Below are 20,580 nucleotides of genomic sequence, written 5' to 3' on the forward strand. Positions count from 1 at the left end.
AGCCACTGTGCCTAGCCTACTTTGCTTCTTTCCTTACCTGCCTGAAGTCTGCTTACCATTTATGATTACGTGTTTATGATTACGTATCCATATCATTGGCTGCCCCTAGGAAGCCTTCTGGGACACCGCATGTGGGATGATATGTGATCCCCTCTCTGAACCATTGTTTCACTGTCTCCCTCGTTAGACTCTAAATCTCAAGGGCAAGCTCTTCAGCCATTTCTGTATCCCCGGCATTCAACCTTGGGCTTGGCCTATAGGAAGTCTCCATAAATATTTACCGAATTGGTAAATGAATGTATGAAAGAATGCACATAACTTTTCCAAGCCTCAGCTTCCTTCTCTGTAAAATGGGGATGATGATGGTCTCAGCCTCACAGCGTTTTTGTAGAAATTCAATGAGGTAGCCTTGGAAAAGCACTATGGGTGTGACACGTAGTGGGTAGTAGGTGGTCAATACATTTTGTCCAATTAGTTCCACCTGCTATGAAGCAGCTCCACTACTGGAGCCAACTGAAAAATACCTAAGCATTCAAGAGGTGGATGACACGAATTCTTTATCCCCAGTAATGCTGATTCTATAGCTGGGACTGGGATTTTCATCAGGCCCATTTTGAAGATAAGGAAACTGAGGCATGGAGTATAAAAGAATTTGCTCATTTAAAAGGCATCTCTTTTGTTCACTGATGTATCCCCAGTACCTTTAACTGTGCCTGGCACACAATAAATATTTTTAAATGAATTAATTGAGTACCTATTGTGTGCCAGGCACTGTGGTAAACACTGGTTTGGGGGACACATCCCAAATCATGTGGCTGGCAAGTGGCAAGGCCAAGACTCAAACCCAAGTCCATCTGATTCCAAAGCCTGTGCTCCTTCCTCACAGCTTCCTCCCTGAGTTAGAGAAAGACCGTCCTGAGGCCTCAAGGCCTGTCTGCCCCCAAGGGTGTGGGCAGAACAGCACACACAGTAGTGTCTGGGCATGAGTCACATGCCTCTCGCCTGGCCAGTCTCAGCCCCAGGCACCCTGCCTGGGCACCCAGTTACGTGCCTGGGTGGGTGCCAGGAAGCCTTACCTCATCCGATCCAGAGCTCTGAGACTGCCAGATTCACCAGGTGAGGCTGTGACCTTCTCAGCACTGCCTGACTCCTCTGGGCTGGAGACCAGATGGTCAGCCAGGGCTTGGGGGGCAAGTGGGGGCACCCCTGCCATGCAAAAACCCCACAAATAGGAAGGTGATCTCCAGGGCTTGCAGTAGGTGTCATCTCCAGGGAGGAAACAGGGGAACCCACCAGGACCCTGCACTGCACACCCCATTCTTTGATTACCTGCAGGGAGGGTGTGCACCCATTCAGCCACCTAACAGACATCGCCACCTGTTTGAGCATTAAAACCTAAATACCTTGTTTCCTGCTCCATCACATCTGTCCGGGGTGAGATCCACTGACTCACCTCTGCCATCAGGGTATCCTGGCTAGTCACTTGCTTACCTGCAGCCACCTGCTCTGGGAACTTCATGACCTCAGGGTCCTTTTAAGCCATGGTTAGGACAGAAACTATTCTGACTTCCTAATGGGAGAAGTCAGTGAGTCTATTCCTCCGTCTCTGTGCCAGACTGTATCTCACCTCCCCAGCTTCTCCAGTTTTTCATGAGAAGCCAGAAACCTGGCTTTTTATGGGAGGCCCCCTGATATCTCTTTAATGTTGATGACTCATTAAGCCCATAAAATGAGGTAGGTCAAAAGATCCCAGGCCACAGGCATGTGAGTTTTCTCCTAAGACTCTGTGATCTTTTGAGATCCTAGGTTGCTGAGTCTTTGATCCCGGGATTCCACACAGGAAGTTAAGACCACTTATCAGACTAGGGAATTGTGTTTGTGATGGGGGCACAGGGAGGATGGATGCTGCGGTCAACCCCTTGTGCCCCCCCACCTCCCACCCCAGCCCCTCACTTGGGGTAGCTGCTCCCGATGAGGATCCGGCCCAGGGGGTACTCCATGCTGCCCACCGTGACAGGTGGACTGACGTCCAGGTTGCCGAAGGAGTCAAGGCTGGAGGGACCAGAGAGTGGGATCTCCCGGGTCACATATCCAAAGTCAGGACCCTATGGAAGGACCAGCGAGACCCCCGCCCCAAGAAGGAGAGGTCAGTGAGGACAGGACGAGGCGTTTCTTGGAGCAGAGGGAAGATGCTGGGGGCCTCCCACTCCATGGCTCCTGGTGCTTAAAAAACGATCTCTGTCCACTTTTTACAAATCCCCCCGGGCTCTGAGAACCATGCAGTTAAAGTCAAATCAATAACCAAAAGATAACTAGAAATCCCCCCGAATGTTTGGAAATTAAGCAATACACATCTAAGGAATCCATAGATCAAAGAAGAAATCAAAGAGGGAATTAGACAAGATTTTGAAGTGAAAGTTCATAAAAATCTGCTGTGTTTTGATAGCACATTAAAACTCATGGGATGTTGGTGAGGCAGCACTGCTAGGGAGTTGCCAGAGCTCTAGACATATATATTTAAACCGAGCATTCTGAGGCATGCCTGAGTTCCTGGCTCCTCAGGAGGCTGAAGTGGGAGGATGGCTTGAGCCTAGGAGGTGGAGGCTGCAGTGAGCTAGGACTGCACCACTGCACTCCAGCCTGGGTGACAGAGCAAGACCCTGTCTCATAAAACAAAGTAGGCCAGGCAAGGTGGCTCACACCTGTAATCCTAGCACTTTGGGAGACCGAGGTGGGTGGATCACAAGGTCAGGAGTTCGAGATCAGCCTGGACAACATGGTGAAACCCCATCTCTACTAAAAATACAAAAAATTAACCTGGCATGGTGGTGGGGGGAGGGGGCGCCTGTAATCCCAGCTACTCGGGAGGCTGAGGCAGGAGAGTCGCTTGAACCCGGGAGGCACAGGTTGCAGTGAGCTGAGATCGTGCCATTGCACTCCAGCCCAGGCAACAGTGCGAGACGCCGTCTCACAATAAATAAATAAATAAATAAATAATAAAACACGTGTGTTTTTTAGGAAAAGGCTGAATCATCTTAGATTCCATTTGAAGCTAGAAAAAGAACAGCAAACTAAACACAAAGAAAGTGGAAAATGAAAGCGATAAAGAGGAGAGCAGAAATCAGTGAAAAAATCCTCTGGCCCCTATAGGCCAAGCCCAGGGCAGGTCAGGTGGGTCTCTCTCCAGCACTCTGGCCCTGGCAGGTGCACTCTCCTGCTGGGTTCATTGTCACCCGGTCCCTCCAGGCTCGGATGAATGTCCCTGCTCTGTGTGCCCACAGACTGCATCCCATACAGCTCCTACCTAGACTGGGGCTGTCCCAGCAGTGGGGGAGTGGGAGCCGGGAAACAGGCAGAGACCATGGGCTCACCTGGAGGGGTAGTGCACTCGAGGCTGATTGCAAGGCTGTGGGGACAGCCCCTCTAGCTTTGCATCTTGGTGCCACTATTAACTTGCTGCATGGCCTTGGGCAAGTTATTTAACCTCCCTGAGCCTTGGTTTCCTCATCCATAAAGAGGAAATAATGATAGCACTTATCCATAGGCGTGCCCCATGGAATTCATGAGGTAAGCCTTGGAAGGCTAGGAGACAGTGCCTGGAACTCAATACGTAATAGTGGGTGCTGCTGTTGCCATCTTGTGCACAGGTGGTAGCACAGTGCCTGGCACGTGGTAGGTGTTCAGAAAACATTTGACACCTAAAGAGAGGACCTAGCTGTTAAGAACAAGAGCCATGCAGGCTCACTAAGGGTACATTCCCACATTCCCTCCAAAAGGCAGTTTGGTCTCCCCAAAGCTGACCACGCTGCTAATTCCCCCTTGGTGACCCGTCCCTTCTCCAGAGGAGCTCTGCTGACCTGCCCCTCTCAACACAGGAATAATCAGGCTGCTGCCTATTTGCATGTGATTTGCATATCATTTCCATCTCTTGCCCAAACTCCCCACTGGCTCCCCAGTTTGCTGCTGTCCCACCTCCTGTATACTTCTGCCTCCTTTTCCTGTTCTCCAAGCCTCATAGGACCAGGCCCAGATGAGACTTCACCAGTGCCCCTCCAGGAGGACCCAACCAGGGTTTCTGCACTCTGCCTGTCGCCACATACCAGGATCCTCTTATAGGGGAAATCCTTCAGGCCTCTGTTCCGGGGGGAGTCAAAGACCACGGGGAAGGATTTGTGAGGGGCCTCGATGTAGCCAAACTCCATCTCGTCCTGGGAGGGGAGAGATGAAAAAGTCATGGTGACCTTTTTCGGGTGGGTTACAGAACAGGGTGGTCCCCACCGGGCCTGGGGCAGGGCAGGGCAGTAGATCTTCCCTAAGATCTGGTGAGGGGCAGAGGTAGACGTGAGGCCTCTTAGGACCCCAGCCAGGTGAGGACTCTCGTCTGGGACCTGAGCGTTTGGAGGGCAGCAGTGGGGGCTGGGGCTGATGCAGGCAGCGGAAAAGCCCTCGCCCCGGAAGCCTGGCCCAGGCGGCCGTGGCTTCTCTAGCGACACGGAGGTCCATCAGGCACCTGTGCGGCTTCCCTTTCCCCAAGCCAGGCTGCAGGCTTCCCAGGCTGCCCCCAGCTCTCTTCTGGAGTCGGCTTCGGCTCCCACCTGGATCCAGCGGTCATTTCGATTTTCAACTCGAGGGCAGATGATCAGCTTGCAGTTGGCTTTCAACGTCAGGTAAGACATGTCCTCCAAGAATTTCTCATTAGAGCCGTGAGTGTCCATCACACTGTAAAAGGCAGGGAGAGGGGAGCATGCTAATGGCCTCTGACTGTGGCTGAGGTGTGAGTGGCCTTGATTCAGTTTGTGCTGGGCCCTGTGCAGCCTCTGGGGTACAGGGGTTCCAGCTCATGACCTTGAGAGGCTCATAGGCCCATGGGGAAGATGGATAAAGTCTCCAGATCGTATCAGGTGACAGGAGCAAGGTGAGGCATAAGCGCAGGCTGTGGAGCCCAGAGGCAGGGCACCTAACCCAGCACAGGGAGTCAGGGAAGTTGCCACAGAGGTGACCTGGGGCTGAATCTCTTGGGTTAAAATAGCAGTGAGGGGCAGGTGGCCCCGTCTACTCCTGTTCCACACAACTGGCCTAAGCAAAGGGGTCAGGGTGGGATTAGCAAGCAGGAGAAGAGTCTCTTTTTAATACCTACACACACCTAGACCCAGCGAAGCACAGCAAACCTGTTTGGCCACACCCTTCCCAGCCTTTTAACTTCTGTCCAGCTCGACTGTGGCCTTTTCCAGTGGTCTGACCTCTGGCACAGAGGCCTGGCAGGCTTTGCCAGTCGAGGCTGGTCCTTCCCTCAAGGGCATGGTGAGGATTCTGAGACAGCAGAAGGACCAGCGAGCTGGGTGAGATCGGATTTGCAGTGAGACCCGAGGACTGGGTTTCCACGTCCTTAGCAGGCACGGGATTGTACCCATGTCACAGTGAGGGTAGGTCTCCGATGGTCGCCAGCAGCCTGTGCACAGCCTGGCCCCACTGCCCAGACTAAATCTGAGATGTTCTGGGGCTGCAGCCACAGGACAGGATGGGCAGGAAAACCAGAGCTTGAGCCAGTGACCTGGGAGGGTCCTTAGCTGCACAGGGCAGGGTGGGTCAGGGTTGGGCAGGGTGGGTCAGGGTTGGGCAGGGTGGGGCCCCAGCCCACCTGCTGCTGTCCTGCCACCAGCTGAATTGGTGCCCACAATGAATCCGTTAGTCTGAGTGAGGCGCGCAGCCCTGAGGCAGCTTCTGTCCCTACCTCTGCACTCCAGACCTGGGGGAGGGCGGGAGGGAAGGAGCCTCACCTGCACACATACAGCTCCTCAGGAGGCTGAGTGTTGGGCGTCATGATCCAGGGGGCCATGCGGAAGCCCACAGTGTCTGTGAAGAGGGTCACCTCAGGCACGGTCTGAGGGGAAAATGAGGACTTGGTGGGCCCTGCAGGGACCCCTAGCCTGCCTCAAGCCCCCCAGCCCCCAGCCTGCCCAGCCCTGGAGCCTCCAAACTAGGTCCCCAAACCCCTCAGCCTTCATGCCCACCCCCCAGTGCTGTACACACCCCCGTGTCCACCAGGCTGACACTGAGGGAAACCAGCCCCAGGAAATCGGCATCGGGGAAGGTCAGCCCCTCCACATAGAACCTGATCTCCTGCTCCCCCGACTGCCGCTCAACTTCGTAGGACAGACGCTGGGGCCCCAGCACCTGCTTGTAGTCCGAGAGAGAATTCCCACCTAGGAAGAACAAGAATCAGGGACTAGCATGGGGACAGGGGTGAGGGGCTGCAAGCCCAGGAATCCAGGACAGAGCCCCCTTTGTGGTTAGAGCTGCTCGGGTTCCTCTCTGGTTCTGCCATGTGCAAGCTGTGTGGCCTTGGCTCAATGACTCAACGTCTCTGAGCCTCAGTTTCTTATCTGTAAAATGGCTAACATTTTCTCATGAGGTCAATATAAACTTTAAGCTAAATAAAGAGATAGAAGCATCTGGCACAAAAGGTGAAAACTACCCATGGATAAATACATATGCAAAATGTGATATATTCATAAGATGGAATATTATTAATTCATAAAAAGCAATGACCAGCCAGGTACGGTGGCTGATGCCTGTAATCTCAGCACTTTGGGAGGCCAAGGCAGGAGGATCGCTTGAGACCAGCCTGGGCAACAAAGTGAGACTCCATCTCTACAAAAAAAAATTTTGTTGTTGTTGTTCTTTGAGACGGAGTCTTGTTCTGCCGCCCAGGCTGGAGTGCAGTGGCGCGATCTTGGCTCATTGCAAGCTCCGCTTCCCGGGTTCACGCCAGTCTCCTGCCTCAGCCTCCCAAGTAGCTGGGACTACAGGTGCCCGCCACCATGACTGGCTACTTTATTTTATTTTTATTTTTATTTTTAGTAGAGATGGGGTTTCACCATGTTAGCCGGGATGGTCTCTATCTTCTGACCTCGTGATCTGCCCATCTCGGTCTCCCAAAGTGTTGGGATTACAGTCATGAGCCACCATACCGGGCCCCCAAAATTTTTTAAAATAGCCAGGCATGGTGGCACATGTCTGTAGTCCCAGCTGCTCGGGAGGCTGAGGTGGGAGTATCACTTGAGTCCAGGAGTTCAAGGCCGCAGTGAGCCATGGTAGTATCACTGCACGCCAGCCTGGACAACAGAGTGAGACCCTGTCTCTAAAACATAAGAAAAATAATGAAGCTGATTCATGCGACACCATGGATGAAACTTGAAGACATTATGCTAACTGAAGGAAGCCTACTGTATGGTTCCATTGATATGAAATATCCAGATAGGGAATTCCGGAGATACAGAAAGCACATCAGTGGCCGCACACGGCAGGAGAGGCTGTCCATTCACTTGTCGAGACTTTGCTTATTCCCTGGTGTCACACTGAGTGCTTTCAAGCTGAGTCCTCTGCCTAAACGTCCACCACTGGTGCATGGGAGGGAACGTTCTGGCTCCTGCCAGGCTCATTTAGCTGGAACAACTAGTTCTGGGTCAGTTTGAACAGAGGAGGGTGAAGGGGAATCAGGAAGGGCTAGAAGCCTGTTGCCGTTTGTAAAAACAAGTAAGAGCACTCCGGGGTTAAGGAGTGGTACATTATTTATTTATTTATTTATTTGAGACAGGGTCTTACTCTGTCTCCCAGGCTGGAGTACAGTGGCATGAACACGGCTCCCTGCAGCCTTGACTTCCTGGGCTCGAGTGATCTCCCACTTCAGCCTCCAGAGTAGCTGGGACTACAGGCTAATTTTTTTGTATGTTTTGTAGAGACGAGGTTTTGCCATGTTGCCCAGGCTGGTCTTAAACTCCTGGGCTCAAGTGATCCTCCCACCTTGGCTTCCCAAAGTGCTGGAATTACAGGCATGAGCCACTGCGCCCAGCCAATTTTTTTTTTTTGGAGACGAAGTCTCGCTCTGTCACCTAGGCTGCAGTGCAGTGGCATGATCTTGGTTCACTGAAACCTCTGCCTCCTGAGTTTGAGTGATTCTCCTGGCTCAGCCTCCCGAGTAGCTGGGACTACAGGCATGAGTCACCACACCCAGCTAATTTTTTTTTTTTTTTTTTTTTTTTTTGAGATGCAGTCTTGCTCTGTCGCCCAAGCTAGAGTGCAGTGCGGCACGATCTCAGCTCACTGCAACCTCTACCTCCCGGGTTCACGCCATTCTTCTGCCTTAGCCTCCCGAGTAGCTGGGACTACAGGCACCCGCCAACACCCCTGGCTAATTTTTTTGTATTTTTTAGTAGAAACAGGTCTTCACCATGTTAGCCAGGATAGTCTCGATCTCCTGACCTTGTGATCTGTCTGCCTCGGCCTCCCAAAGTGCTGGGAGTACAGGTGTGAGCCACCGCACCTGGCCTAATTTTTGTATTTTCAATAGCGACAGGGTTTCACTGTGTTGGCCAGGCTGCTCTCAAACTCCTGACCTCAGTAATCCGCCTCCCAAAGTACTGGGATTACAGATATGAGGCATTGTGCCCAGCCTTGGCCATATTTTTTAAAGCCACAGGCTGATTAATAAAAACTCTGGTGAGAAAGTTGGGTTCTGGGGCCAGGGGCAGGGCCTGGGCCTCAGCCTCGCTGGTTCTCACGCCCTCCCTGCCTGGACAGTGCTTGGCATGCAGTTCAGTCCACACTGATTGACCAGAGGAGGGAACGGGAGTGGGGCAATGGTAAAAGGAGGAACTTTGGTGCACCCAAGACACCTGGGTTGGAATGCCTGCTCCACCCCAGATGGTTGTGCCACAGCGAATTCCTGTATCTGAGCCTCAGTTTTCCTCTCCATAAAATGGAACTCATTGCTGAACCTCCTTCTTGAGGACTATATTTGGTACTGATGGAGTGGTTGTTTGTAAGCTGTAATGAGAGTTACAAAAAGGTGATGGAAAAAAAAGAGAGAGAAATGGGGAGGAGAGGATAGACATGGATGGAGCTGGGAGGACAAGGCCCTGTCAGGCCACTCACCCCGAGCACAGAAGACCCTCAGTCTTTTGGAATCAGAGACGGGCATGTTCAAGACAAGCTTGTGGCTGTCGAAGAGCTCATCGGGGCCATTGCAGCTCAGCACCATCGGGGACATGTCCTGCAAGTCTGGAGAGAGTGGCCCCCTTGAGATTACCCTTTCTCCACCCCACCAACAGGATCCCCTCCCATCCCCGCACCCCACTCCCCAGACAACACCTTGTGTCACTCACCAGCCAGCGACACCAGCCAGCTGTGGGTGAGGTCAGGCTCTGTGGACCTGTGATTGTCCCGGTCACAGTTCACCAGCAAGATAGCCCCATAGCCCTCAGGGCCCCAGCGCCAGGTTTTCTGTGGCAAAATAAGATGCCTTGGGATCAGTGGGACCCAGGAGGCTCCAGGAAGGGGTTCTAGGCATGGCCAGGGCGGGCTGCTTTGTTAGATTGTATACTTTCATATTCTTGGTTTGCTTAAGGATTTTTAAAAGGATTATTTGGGGAATGGAGTTACAGATAAGGCTCTAGACCCATCTCATCCTTGTGCAGTGAACAATCTGCACAACCATACACAATGGCTCCACCCAGCCATCACACTGGAGAAGCAAAAGTGTTACCATACCCAGAAATGACCCTCAAAAGCTGGCTAAGCTTTAGCTCTGCCTGGGGGAGCAGAGGCTGCCCACCATGACCTTGATGAAGGTTGGGATCTGGAGAATCTTTGGGAGACCTTCTTCATCCCAGCACTCTCCTGGGACCTGTCTCATAGATATCTCTGGCATCCGCTTGCAGTCCTGCAGGATCTGCAAGCTCAGGTCTGAGCCGAGGTGGGAAAGATGGCTGGAACGCTCCCCGCCTCTGTGGCTGCCGCTCTCCCCAACACGCCTCCCCACCAGACTCACAAGGCAGGGCTCACTTTCCCCATTTCATAGAAGGGGAGAGGGAGGTTCTGGGAGGTGAGTCCCAAGCCGCATAGCTGGCCTTCAAACCCAGGTCCTTGGGATTGCCCAGGGCTACTATTAGCCTTTATGGCACTCTTGCCCACACCTCTGGGTAGATGCCACTCTGCAGTAGGGTCCCAGACATGATTTGTATCATAGTTGCCACCATGCCCAAGCACTCTTGTGCAGTGAGCAACCCGCACTGCCATCCATGGCAGCCCTGCCCACCTTGTCCTCCAAGCCTTGTGATCCAGGCTGCCTCTCTGGAGTCTTTCTCTTCAAATTGTACCTTCTAGCCCTCCCAGGAAAGCTTCCAGATACTTCCTGTAGTGGGAGGCCCTGAGCCTACTCTGTCCTCCTCCTTACTCTTCAGGCTTTACCTGGGGCTGGCCACCATAGCCTCCTCTACCCAAAGGCTTGTCTTCTCCTTGCCTTCGGTCACTCAACAACCTTTTAGGAAGCACTCCCACATGTGTAGGGGGCCAAATATCGCCCTCAAACTAAAAAAGGCAGCAAGCAAAAGAACCAATCCCAATTTCAAAGTGGCACAAGAAAGACCCAGAGAGGGTAAGCTATTTTCCAGCAGTCACAGCATGTTGGCTACAGGGTGTAGGTTAATATCCATTCATGCCAACTTGGCTGTCCCAGATGGGTTTCCTACGTGATTGGATACTACAGACCCTGGGAATCCATCATTCTTCCGTAGGGAGGGCACAGTCCACCCGGGACCACCCCAAGTTTGCCTTTCAACCCTGCAGTCTTGGAGTGCCCGGGAGGGTCTCACCTTGTCCCCCTGGCTTCTCTTCACCTTGCCTGTGCGGCCTGTGTCGACCTCAAGGGAAATATCTGCAAAGAGATGGAGAGGGGCTGCCAGGGCTCATCCAGCCCCATCTTCACACCCCTAAAGTCCAGGCTGGGCAAACTCTGACCCCGACCCAAACCCGTGAGGACCAGGATGCCCTGCCTGGGGGTCAGACCCCACATTTGGGAGGCCCTTGTGGCTTGCCCTGTGGTTCTGGGAGTTGGAGGGACCCAAGCCTTTGGCTCTTGAATGACTTGCTTGCCTGTGCATGTCCACCTGCTAGCTCTTGCTGGCTTTGGGGTTCTAGATCATATGCTGGTGACCCCAAACTCTGGCAACTGGGGACATGGCCTGAGGTTGCAGGGGCTGGGTTCTGCTGTTCCATCGCCCTGGGCCCTGGCTGAAGGGAGCACGTTCCGTGCTGGGTCTTGGAGGTCTAATGAGGGTATACGTGGGACTCTGGATGAAGGAGGCTTATTGTGGGTCTAGCTGTTGTTCACTGGGCAGTGAAGTTTCTAGATCCTTGTAGTCCTAAGGACTGCTGGGCCTCAATCCCTGTGGTTCCAGAGTGGACAGAAGGTCCCTGAGGAATCCAAGCCCCTCAGTGATGGAGGAAGCTGGCCTTGGGTCTTCCACTCCAAAGAATTCACTAAGACCCTCAGACAGGCAACCTGGAGTGGCGAAAAGGGGATAGATGGTCTGCCAGGGAGCTGCTACTTACCGACGCCAGTGAGGTACAGCATGCTGTGGCCCAGGGCTTGGTCTTCCTGCTCCCCATAGTATGAGACCCTCACCTGTGGAACACAGCCCTAAGCCTGCATGGCCACCACCTTCAGAGATGGCGGGGGCAGAGGAGATGGGGGACACACCCTGACAGCCCTACTTAGAGGCACAGGAGGCATGGAGACCCTCCCAGTCTCTGAAGTCCCAAGACTCAAGGGCTCCCGGCTGGGATTCAGAGCTACCTCTCCAGTAAGCAGCTGTGGAGCCCACCCTGGCTCCCAGAGCAGGTGCGAGGAGCAAGGAGGGTGGGGGCAGGGTGGAGGGATGGGAAAGGCAGGGTAGCGCCCAGCAGGAGCAGCTGGCAGATGAGGGAGGAACAGCCGGCTCCATTGACCTAGGCAAGTCTCTCAGCTCCTCTAAGCCTCAGGTACTTCCTCTATAAAATGCGAATGAGAACCTCTACTCCATCATCACAATCAGTGGTCCTGGAGCTTTTAGCATGGTCCAGAATCCATGCCAAGCCCTCCAGCCAGGTCATCCCAGTGAGCCCCTGGAATGGCCCCAGTCAACGGAAGACTGTCCGGGCCCTGCCAGCAGTCCCAGCAGTCCCTCAGCTAGCAAGCAGAGGAGGTGGGGTCTGAGCCCACGGTGGGCTCCTGAGCCCCTCTCTCAACAGCTGCCTCATCCCTGCCCTTTCCCTGTCGGGGAGAAAAGGTCATGTCTAGGATTTGATGGGTCACTGTGTGCCATGGGTGCCCAGGGCTGGGGCGAGTGAGAAGGGAATCATCTGAGGTTCGGGCAGGCGATGAGAGAGAAGGTTGGCTTAGGCGTGGGAGATCTGTGCACACAAAGGTGTGAACGTGTGTGTGTGCACCTGCACGGGTTGTTGCTGTGTGGTCCTGCCCACACGAGAGTACTGGGGCTTCTGACTGGGTCTGTGTGTGGGCTGAATACAGGGATTAATGTGAAGTTGTCCATGAATCTGAGGGGGTGACTAGGAGAGCTTGTGTTTTGTGGGAGTACTCATGTGTACATGTGTGATGCTGGAGTGGTGGTGGAAGTTTGTGTGTTTGGGGCATCTGTGGCGTTGTGTCAGGATACGTTTTGTGTGTGTACCGTGATCAGCTTTGTGAGGTTTGGTTAAGTGGGGAGTTTGGAATGGGAATTGCCATGGTGGGGCTCTTACCTTGGATGGGAGTGGGGTGATCCAACCCTTTTCTGTGAGAAAGTGGCCTCTTACCTTGAAGTCCCTTAATTCCTTACTGGCTGTGCCCACAGATACGACCATGTCTGCATCAGTGTCCAGTGGCCAACGGGCCTTGCCTATGGGCTCTGTCACGTGTGTGCGGTTGTAGACCATGAAGATCTCCACCCCGGAGCTTCCAGAGACCCTGAAGCTGTTGGCACCCTTGGGCACATCGCTGGCAGAGAAGGGAGATGGGAAGAGACCCAGTACTCAGAGGAGTGGCCGCAGTGGGGTGGGGGCCTGGGGCTGCCTGGCCGTTCAAACAGCACCCCTCAACAGCCAGATCGGGGAGGCACAGGGCAGTGCCACTGGCCAGGAGACCAACCTGGGCTGGGTTTCAGGACGCCAGGGCATAGATGGCAGACCCTTGGACACCCCCAGCCCACACCCAAGTCCCTTCCAGATCTGACACTTTCAAACTCTCCAGCTCAACAGGAAATCCACTAACCCACCACCTCTCACCACCTCCACTGACATCGCTGCGGCCCAAGCCACATCACCCATCGCCTGATCACCGAGCGGCTCTCCTGGGTCTGTGGTCCCACCTGGGCCCCTCCAGTCTGTTCTGCGCACAGCAGAGCGTGTTGTTCCTTTGCTCAAAAGCAGTGGTTTCCATCAAACTCAGTAAAAGGCAGAATCCTCCTGAGTAGCATAAGAGGCCCTTCTGATGTGCCCCTACCACGTTGCTGACTGCCTCCTCCCTACTATACTTCCCCTCGCTCACTTAGCTCCAGCCACGCTGGCCTTCCTGTTGAGCCATGAAGATGCCAGGCTGTCCTGGTACTTGGTTGCTTCTGCTGCATCGACTGCTCCTCCCCGAGATGTCCACAAGGCTCCCTCCCTCACCCACTTCAGGGCTGTGTCTAAATGTCATCTTCTCAGCAAGCCCCCGCCCCCCCCCCATCACTCCATTTAATGCTGCACCTTGCCCATCTTTCCCCCTCACTGATCCCCCATCTCCCTTCCCCTGCTTGGATTCTTTTTTTTTTTTTTTTTTTTTTTGAGACAGAGTCTCGCTCTGTCGTCCAGGTTGGAGTGTAGTGGCACGATCTCTGCTCACTGCAACCTCCGCCTCCCGGGTTCAAGTGATTCTCCCACCTCAATGCCAGTCAACTATCCATCTTTCTTGTTGGCAGGTCAGCTCCACAAGGGCAGGAATTTTATCTGTTTTGTTCACAGCTGCATCCCCAGCACCTATAACAGTGTCTGGCACATGGTAGGTGCTCAATAAACACGTGTGAATGAACGGATGGATTCTCACTTTCTGCCGATCTGCAGGGGGACTCAAGCCCATCTGTACTTGAGCGGAGATCTAGAACTTGACTAATGCCAGTACCCAGTGCAGCTTCTTTCCATCACCCAATACACCGCATTCACCTGATACACCAGAGCTCTGGGATCAAGAAATGGGTGTTGAGAAGCTTCCCATCTGCCTTGGCCCCAGCCTGGGGCACTCGTCTTCTGGGGCCCCACCCTACTCCTCACACCACCAGCTACTCCCAGTCACAGCTGATTGGGACCAGCCTTCCTGGCCCACAGCATCAGAGGGGGATGCACTGCACATTCAGGCTACAGGGCACCCAGAGCAAAACCAACAGAGCCTCTGTGGGTGGCATCTCATTTTTTATCCCCTGCATAAGCGTGAACTATGGCCTCTCTGTGCCAGGCACTGCACTAATCCCCAGAGTCCCAGGAGGCTCTTGGGCCCGTGGCGTCCACACTTCGGAGGGGAGGTTGAATCAGAGAACTACACATTGGTGCTTGTTCTTCCTTTGTATGTCAGGGCTCTCCAACATCATCCCCCACGGCAGTCATCAGCCACCAAGACACCACCCAAGGTCAAGTCCACTTATAGACATCCACCTGACTACAAATATGCTGCTGGAGGAATTGTGTCTGTTTTGCTCACAGCTGCATCCCCAACACCTATAACAGTGTCTGGCCCATGGTAGGTGCTCAATAAACACTTGTTAGTGAATGGATGGATTCTCACTTTCTGCCACTCTGCAAAAGGGGTCCTTCTGCATATTCTCCCGCCTTCAGCCTTTCCTGGACTCCTAAAAAACCACCCAAATATTCAGCCCTCTGGAGAAACCAGACCCCCTCCGCAACCTCTGCCATGATCACTTGGCCCCATCAAAAAACTATCTCCAATGACTGCAGTGACAACAGTCTTAATCACAAGTCCTTCTCGGTGCTCCCTAATGCTCATCTCAACCCCCCAAAGCAACAAGATTATAATTCCCATTTTACAGATAAGGCAGGAGTGTGCAGGGGCCCCAGAGCCCCCGCAGAATGCTGGCAAGACCCACCACCCCCATCCCCCACTCCTGGCCTTATGATCACCACGTTCCACAGCACTTTTGGGGGCCTTCCCATCTTACCTGCTCTTCCTCATCATTTACATCAGTTACCATGGAAACCCCAAGTCTCCTGGACTTTCATCCTCTCGTCTGACTCCATTCCTTATCCTCCCCAACTCCCTTTCAATCCCAGCCACCATCATCTGCATGATATCCTCAGTCCTGCCCCGGACAGTTTTCTTGACCTTGTACTCTAAAGGAAGCCTGCCCCCAACAGCAGGCATGGCCTCCCCTGCAGCCATCTCTATGGTGACTGCTTCCCCCTTACTCCCTCCAGCCCCTGGGCCTGGAGGTGGGCAAGGGTCCTTCATGCTCCTCAATGTCCCTTCCAGATCATCATCTTTACTCCGCAAACCCCCAGCTTTGCATTGACATTTCCAGACTACTCCGCCCATCTACAGGGACACCCCTGCACACCGTCGCTCTGTCCTCATCTTGAGGGTGCCAGCTCTTGCCATGTTCCTCAGCCTGCTGCCGTCACCAGTTTATACTTCAATGGCGATGTAGATGGTATGTTGCACCCTGGTCCCTCAGCCCCTTGACCTCTCTTCCAATGCTCATGACCTCCACTGGCCTCATCCCCTTCTTCCCGGGGTAGGCACTATAGAATGTCATTACCGAAAAACTGCACCCACTACAAGCTCCCCTGTTAGGAACTCACTCGGGCACCGCTTCCCAATATTCCAACTCGCTCTTAACACACCAATGCCACCAAGCCTTCAGCCCAATGGGACGCTTGACCTTTGAAGGCTGAATCCTCTCTACCCACTTCCCACTGCTATCCCTCACCTCTCATGTTCCATCTTCCCTTCCCCAGCATAGTCCCATAGATCCCATAGGCCCCCACTGTGGCCACCCCCTTGCACCACTCCCTTATCTTTTGCTCATCCTTCCCTCTCTTGAGTTGCCTGGCAGAGCTCCAGCTATACAATCAGATCCAACTCTCCACGCTCTCTGCACCTGCACCACGCAGCTGACCACGGTTCACTTGGATTCATGACTGCTGACCTCAAGGGATGCATGATATGCCTGGTGCTCCTACAACATTGCTCCAGGCTCTTTTCTCTTTCAGTGTCCTAGAGGACTATGTCCTATCTTCTCCTATCTCCAGAAGCCTCCCCGCTCCTCTCCTTCATCACTCAGAGCCTTCAACCTCCCTCCTCCCACCACCTCATCTCCCTCCTGGGACGAGGAGTGAGCTGCCTGGGCTCTTGCCCAAGACCAGCCCTCCTGGGGGCACATCCCCTACTCAAGGGCATCACCGGCCTTGCCCCTTCTCCCCTCCCTTGCAGCCAGCACACAGACATGGTGAATATCACCCATCCCCAAACTCATTCTCCTTTGACCCTGTCATTTCTTCTGCTCCCTTGATACCTCCAATTATTTCTTCTCTTTGCCTCTTCAACCTGCCTCTAATCAGACTTTCCTCCCCACCACACCAAGGAAACCCCACTGTTGTCAAACCCAATGGGTCTTTTCTCTTCTTCCCCTCGTTGACTTGTCAGAGGCACTTGGCCCAGATGATCACCTGTCTTTGAAACACTTTCCCACTTGGCAGCTGGAACATGGGCTCTGCTTGCCCTCCCCTGACTCTCTGGCCTTTCATCTGACGCCTTTGCTGTGTTACCCACCTTACTCCCAACTCCAGGCAGTGGTGTGCTGGCAAATGTTTAACAACCAGCTCTCTGGAGTGGGGGGTTCTTATGCACATATATGTATACATAAATTTATTATAAATTTTACTGATATAAATAGTGTGTAGCACATAATGTAAAAATAATAATATAATACATATTATTCTTTATTGTAAAATGTATTGTAAATTCTATGTAGTCCATTGATTCTTCCAGATGCCCTCTCTTGCAACCGTAGTCAACCTGTGGTTGCAATTTGACCATGATTTGGCCAATGCAATTGCATCTCAGTCTGTTTATTCTTTCCTCCATAAGTTTATTGTCACTAAATCTGATATGTGACATAAACGTTGGTTGATATTTTTGCTTACATTCACGAACAAGATGAAAGGGAAACAATGAAGATGCATGCCACCCTTCATTCATTCATCTAGGATGTGAGCAACTTCTTTGTTGAATCAGATAATCCTGGAGTAATATTTCATCAATTTTTGGTACTAACCACAATGTCATGGCTATAGATGCAATACACTTTTAAATTTAGTTGGCATTGTTAACCTCTCTCCATCACTTTCTGAACTCTAGACATTCAATAAAACCACGAATGAAGCCCGGATTTGTAGCCTCGACCAATGTCTGTGGTGTAAATACTCCCACTCTGGCTAGTTTCAAGTTACCAGCCCAACATCACTGGACTCAGAGTTCCAAAGAGATGCATAATAGCACCTCGTGACATCACTATTTCCACTATATATAGACGACGGTAGAATGCAGTAAAATAATTAAGCAGTGATGAGTTTCAGTATTACTGCCTTTGTTTTTAATATAATTTGTTTAATTGTGTGTACAATTTAATTTTAAATAGTGTCTGTGTTTAACAAGGGGCTCATAACCTTCCTAAAAAAATAAACAATCAGATCTCCTTGAGGAGGGACCCTGGTACATTGCCAAAAACTTACACTGCTCATCTTTCTCCCTGCCTTCCCCAAGAGGGCGCACAACTTTTTACCAGGGTGACTGTCACTGGGGAAAAGGAAGTAATCGTACGTTTCCAGTTCTCCTGCACACTGGCCCTGAACTGGTCTAGGAGACCCTAAACATCACTGCCGCCCACCTGGCAGAGCAGGGGCTCATGGAAGCCAGGTGATCCATGTAGATTCAGCTCAGGTTCATCTCACAGTGGGTCCAGGGAGCCCCTGAGCCCATCTGTGATTCCGCCCCACCCCAACAAGTTCCGAAATGTGTAATTGAAATAGGCACCATCGGCAACGGGCAGAATCCCCACACTGGTACTCTTCAGAGTGTGGCTGGCCCCAGCACACCTGGCTTAGAGCTCTGCCTCCCCTCTCCTCCTCTCCTCCCCTCCCTCCCCTCACCTCTCCTCCTTTCTTCTGTCTACACCCACTTCCTTGGTTTTCTCCACCTGCCACACCAATATGGTTAGAAGTCCTAGACTTCTTTCTCTCAGTTTCTCCCTGGGTATCTACCAGGCATTTTATTTTATTTCTTTTTTGAGACAAAGTCTTGCTCTGTCACTCAGGCTGGAGTGCAAAGGCCCGATCTTAGCTCACTGTAACCTCTGCCTCCTGGGTTCAAGCAATCCTCCTGCCTCAGCCTCCCAAGTAGCTGGGATTACAGGAGCTCACCACCATGCCCAGCTAATTTTTGTATTTTTAGTAGAGACAGGATTTCGCCATTTTGGCCAGGCTGGTCTCAAACTCCTGACCTTAAGTGATCTGCTGGCCTTGGCCTCCCAAAGCGCTGGGATTACAGGCGTGAACCACTGTGCCCGGCCCTTCCAGGCATTTTAAATTTCACACCTCCAAAGCCAAAAGCTTGCTTCCCATGCCCACTCCTTCCCCATTTCTTTCAAACCTGCTCCTGCCCAGCCCACTGTAAGTCTGTCCATAGCATCTCCACCTTCCGATTCAGCCTCACCTCCTCTTGTTCCCTCACTCACACAGCCAGCCCCTCAGCAAATCCCATCAGCACCACCTTCACAGCAACTGCAGACCCTGACTGCTCTCACCTCTGCCACAGCTCACACCCTGTCCAAGCCACCAGTTGCTTCCACGTGGATTTTTAATCATAGGCCGGTGCCCTGCTTCCTCTCTCCCCCGACAGTCCAGCTTTAACACAGCAGCCAGAGGGACCTTTTAAAATAGAAGTCCCGTCGCATCCCTCCTGCTCAGAGCCTGTTGCCAGAGCCTGTGTGGACTCCCAGGCCTTCCTGACCCACTGCTTTCCCTCCCCACGCCCTCTTGCTTGGTTCCCTGCCCTTCCTCGAGCATGCCAGGGCTGCAGCTCTCTCTACAGGGAATGCTTCTGTCACTGATCCCTGCAGTCCACCCAGCCCCTCACTTCCTTCCCTCAGGGTAGCATACGAGGCCCTTCTGATGTACCCTTCTTGCCTGTTGCAAATGGCGTGACATGAATGACACCATGAGCCTGGTGCCCCAGCCCCAACTTCACTCCAGCCCGTGGCACCAGCCACCACCTCCCAGCCACCTGACAGCTCTCCCTCTAAAATGCAGATTTTTTTTTTTTTCTGTTTTATGCTGTCTGCATCGCTGCTGTCATCTCTGCATCCAACTTAGTGCCTGGTGTGAACCAGGGGCACAATCAATGAGTTCTGGACAAGGACACAGTGACTCAGGACAGTGGAGTGGCTTTCTCAGGACTGCCCAGCTGGGAGGTGGCTGAGCCATGATTGAATCCAGTCGGCCTGGCCCATGAATTCCAAGAGCAAGTAGCCACAAGCCCAGGGCACCCAGCTGGCAGCAGAAGGGTTTCTAGTTCATGGGGGACCCCTGCTCCACCCCACTCAGGGACCACCAGTGCCAGACACAGCCCTTTCAAGGGAAGCAGGACTCTGTGGAGCCAATCCCCAGCTTTGGGCAAAAGTTGACATCCCCAAGTCACAGCCCCCTATTTGGAGTCTTGGTAGAAAATTGATGATGATGATGATCATGATCATGATTATGATGACAGAAAGGGTAAGAAGTGACAGGCACAAATCCTCTGGGGCTATCAAGACCCTCCAAGCCCAGCCCAGCTTCCTGTAGTCTGGATCTGCTCCCTCCCCACCCCAAGCTTGCTCAGTAGCTCACACCTCTGTTCACCTCTCTCTGGGGTGCTGGGCTCCTGGTCTCAGTGTCTCACTCCCCTGTGAGTGACAGATGAGTGGGCAGGGCCTAGAGGGGTTGGGCCTTGGGGGAAAGGTGGCTTCCTGCAGGAGACACCTGCTATGCAGGTCTGAGACCCAGGGCCACTCTCGCAGGCATGAGGAGGGGCCTGTTCTAGTCCCAGCCCTACTGCCTTCAAGACTTGGCTCCCATCATCCCCATCCAGGTCAGCTTCAGCTACAGAAGAGCAGCGGGTACCCCAGCAGGAGCCTTGAAGACCACCAGGAAGAGGCAGGAGGAGGGGACTGCTTACTCTCTCTGGCACCCAAGCAAGGCAGGTTATGCCGGGCAGGCCCTGCGCTGCCTTTGATTCTCATTCCCTTGGCATCCCACCACTCCCCTGCCCCGGGGCTGGGAGACGGGGGTCACACTGCCTTTCCTGATCTCTCAGGTGCCCAGATCAGGTGACTGGCCATGGATGAAGGGCTGCCCTTGGGAGGTGTGACAGGAAGGAGTGGGAGCTTGTGGGGAGCCCCAGGCCACCCCACAGTGGGCTGTGCCGTGCCAGCTTTCCCGAGCTGCTCCCGGCTTCCTCTGAATCTAATAATTCTCTCCAAGATGCATCTCTTTGGTGATGTCTCATGATATAGCCCCCAGACCTAACCAACTCCCAGATGTGCAGTACTGGCATGTCCCCAAGGGCATAGTAAGGTGAGGTCATGGATTTGAAAGCACCTCTCCAAATTAAAAAAACCAAAATCGTTACCACTACAGGAGTCACCCCGTCAGGTGTCCCGGCAATCACTGTTATATTTATCA

General features: G+C 53.0%; 1 protein-coding gene across 1 annotated transcript in view; it reads right to left on the reverse strand.

Annotated features, from left to right (window-relative positions):
- Positions 1-20,580, reverse strand: part of LOC105483141 (peptidyl arginine deiminase 1) — a 40,364-nt gene that overhangs the window by 10,223 nt on the left and 9,561 nt on the right. The window contains exons 2-11 of the mRNA XM_011743826.2: positions 12,634-12,814; positions 11,392-11,464; positions 10,653-10,714; positions 9,165-9,282; positions 8,935-9,060; positions 6,031-6,203; positions 5,778-5,881; positions 4,596-4,719; positions 4,101-4,208; positions 1,954-2,105 (exon numbers count right to left, since the gene is read on the reverse strand). Coding sequence (XP_011742128.1) covers positions 1,954-2,105; positions 4,101-4,208; positions 4,596-4,719; positions 5,778-5,881; positions 6,031-6,203; positions 8,935-9,060; positions 9,165-9,282; positions 10,653-10,714; positions 11,392-11,464; positions 12,634-12,814 — 1,221 coding nt within the window. The remainder of the gene's footprint in view (positions 1-1,953; positions 2,106-4,100; positions 4,209-4,595; positions 4,720-5,777; positions 5,882-6,030; positions 6,204-8,934; positions 9,061-9,164; positions 9,283-10,652; positions 10,715-11,391; positions 11,465-12,633; positions 12,815-20,580) is intronic.

Source organism: Macaca nemestrina, chromosome 1 (genome assembly GCF_043159975.1).
Source record: "Macaca nemestrina isolate mMacNem1 chromosome 1, mMacNem.hap1, whole genome shotgun sequence".
NCBI lineage: Eukaryota > Metazoa > Chordata > Mammalia > Primates > Cercopithecidae > Macaca > Macaca nemestrina.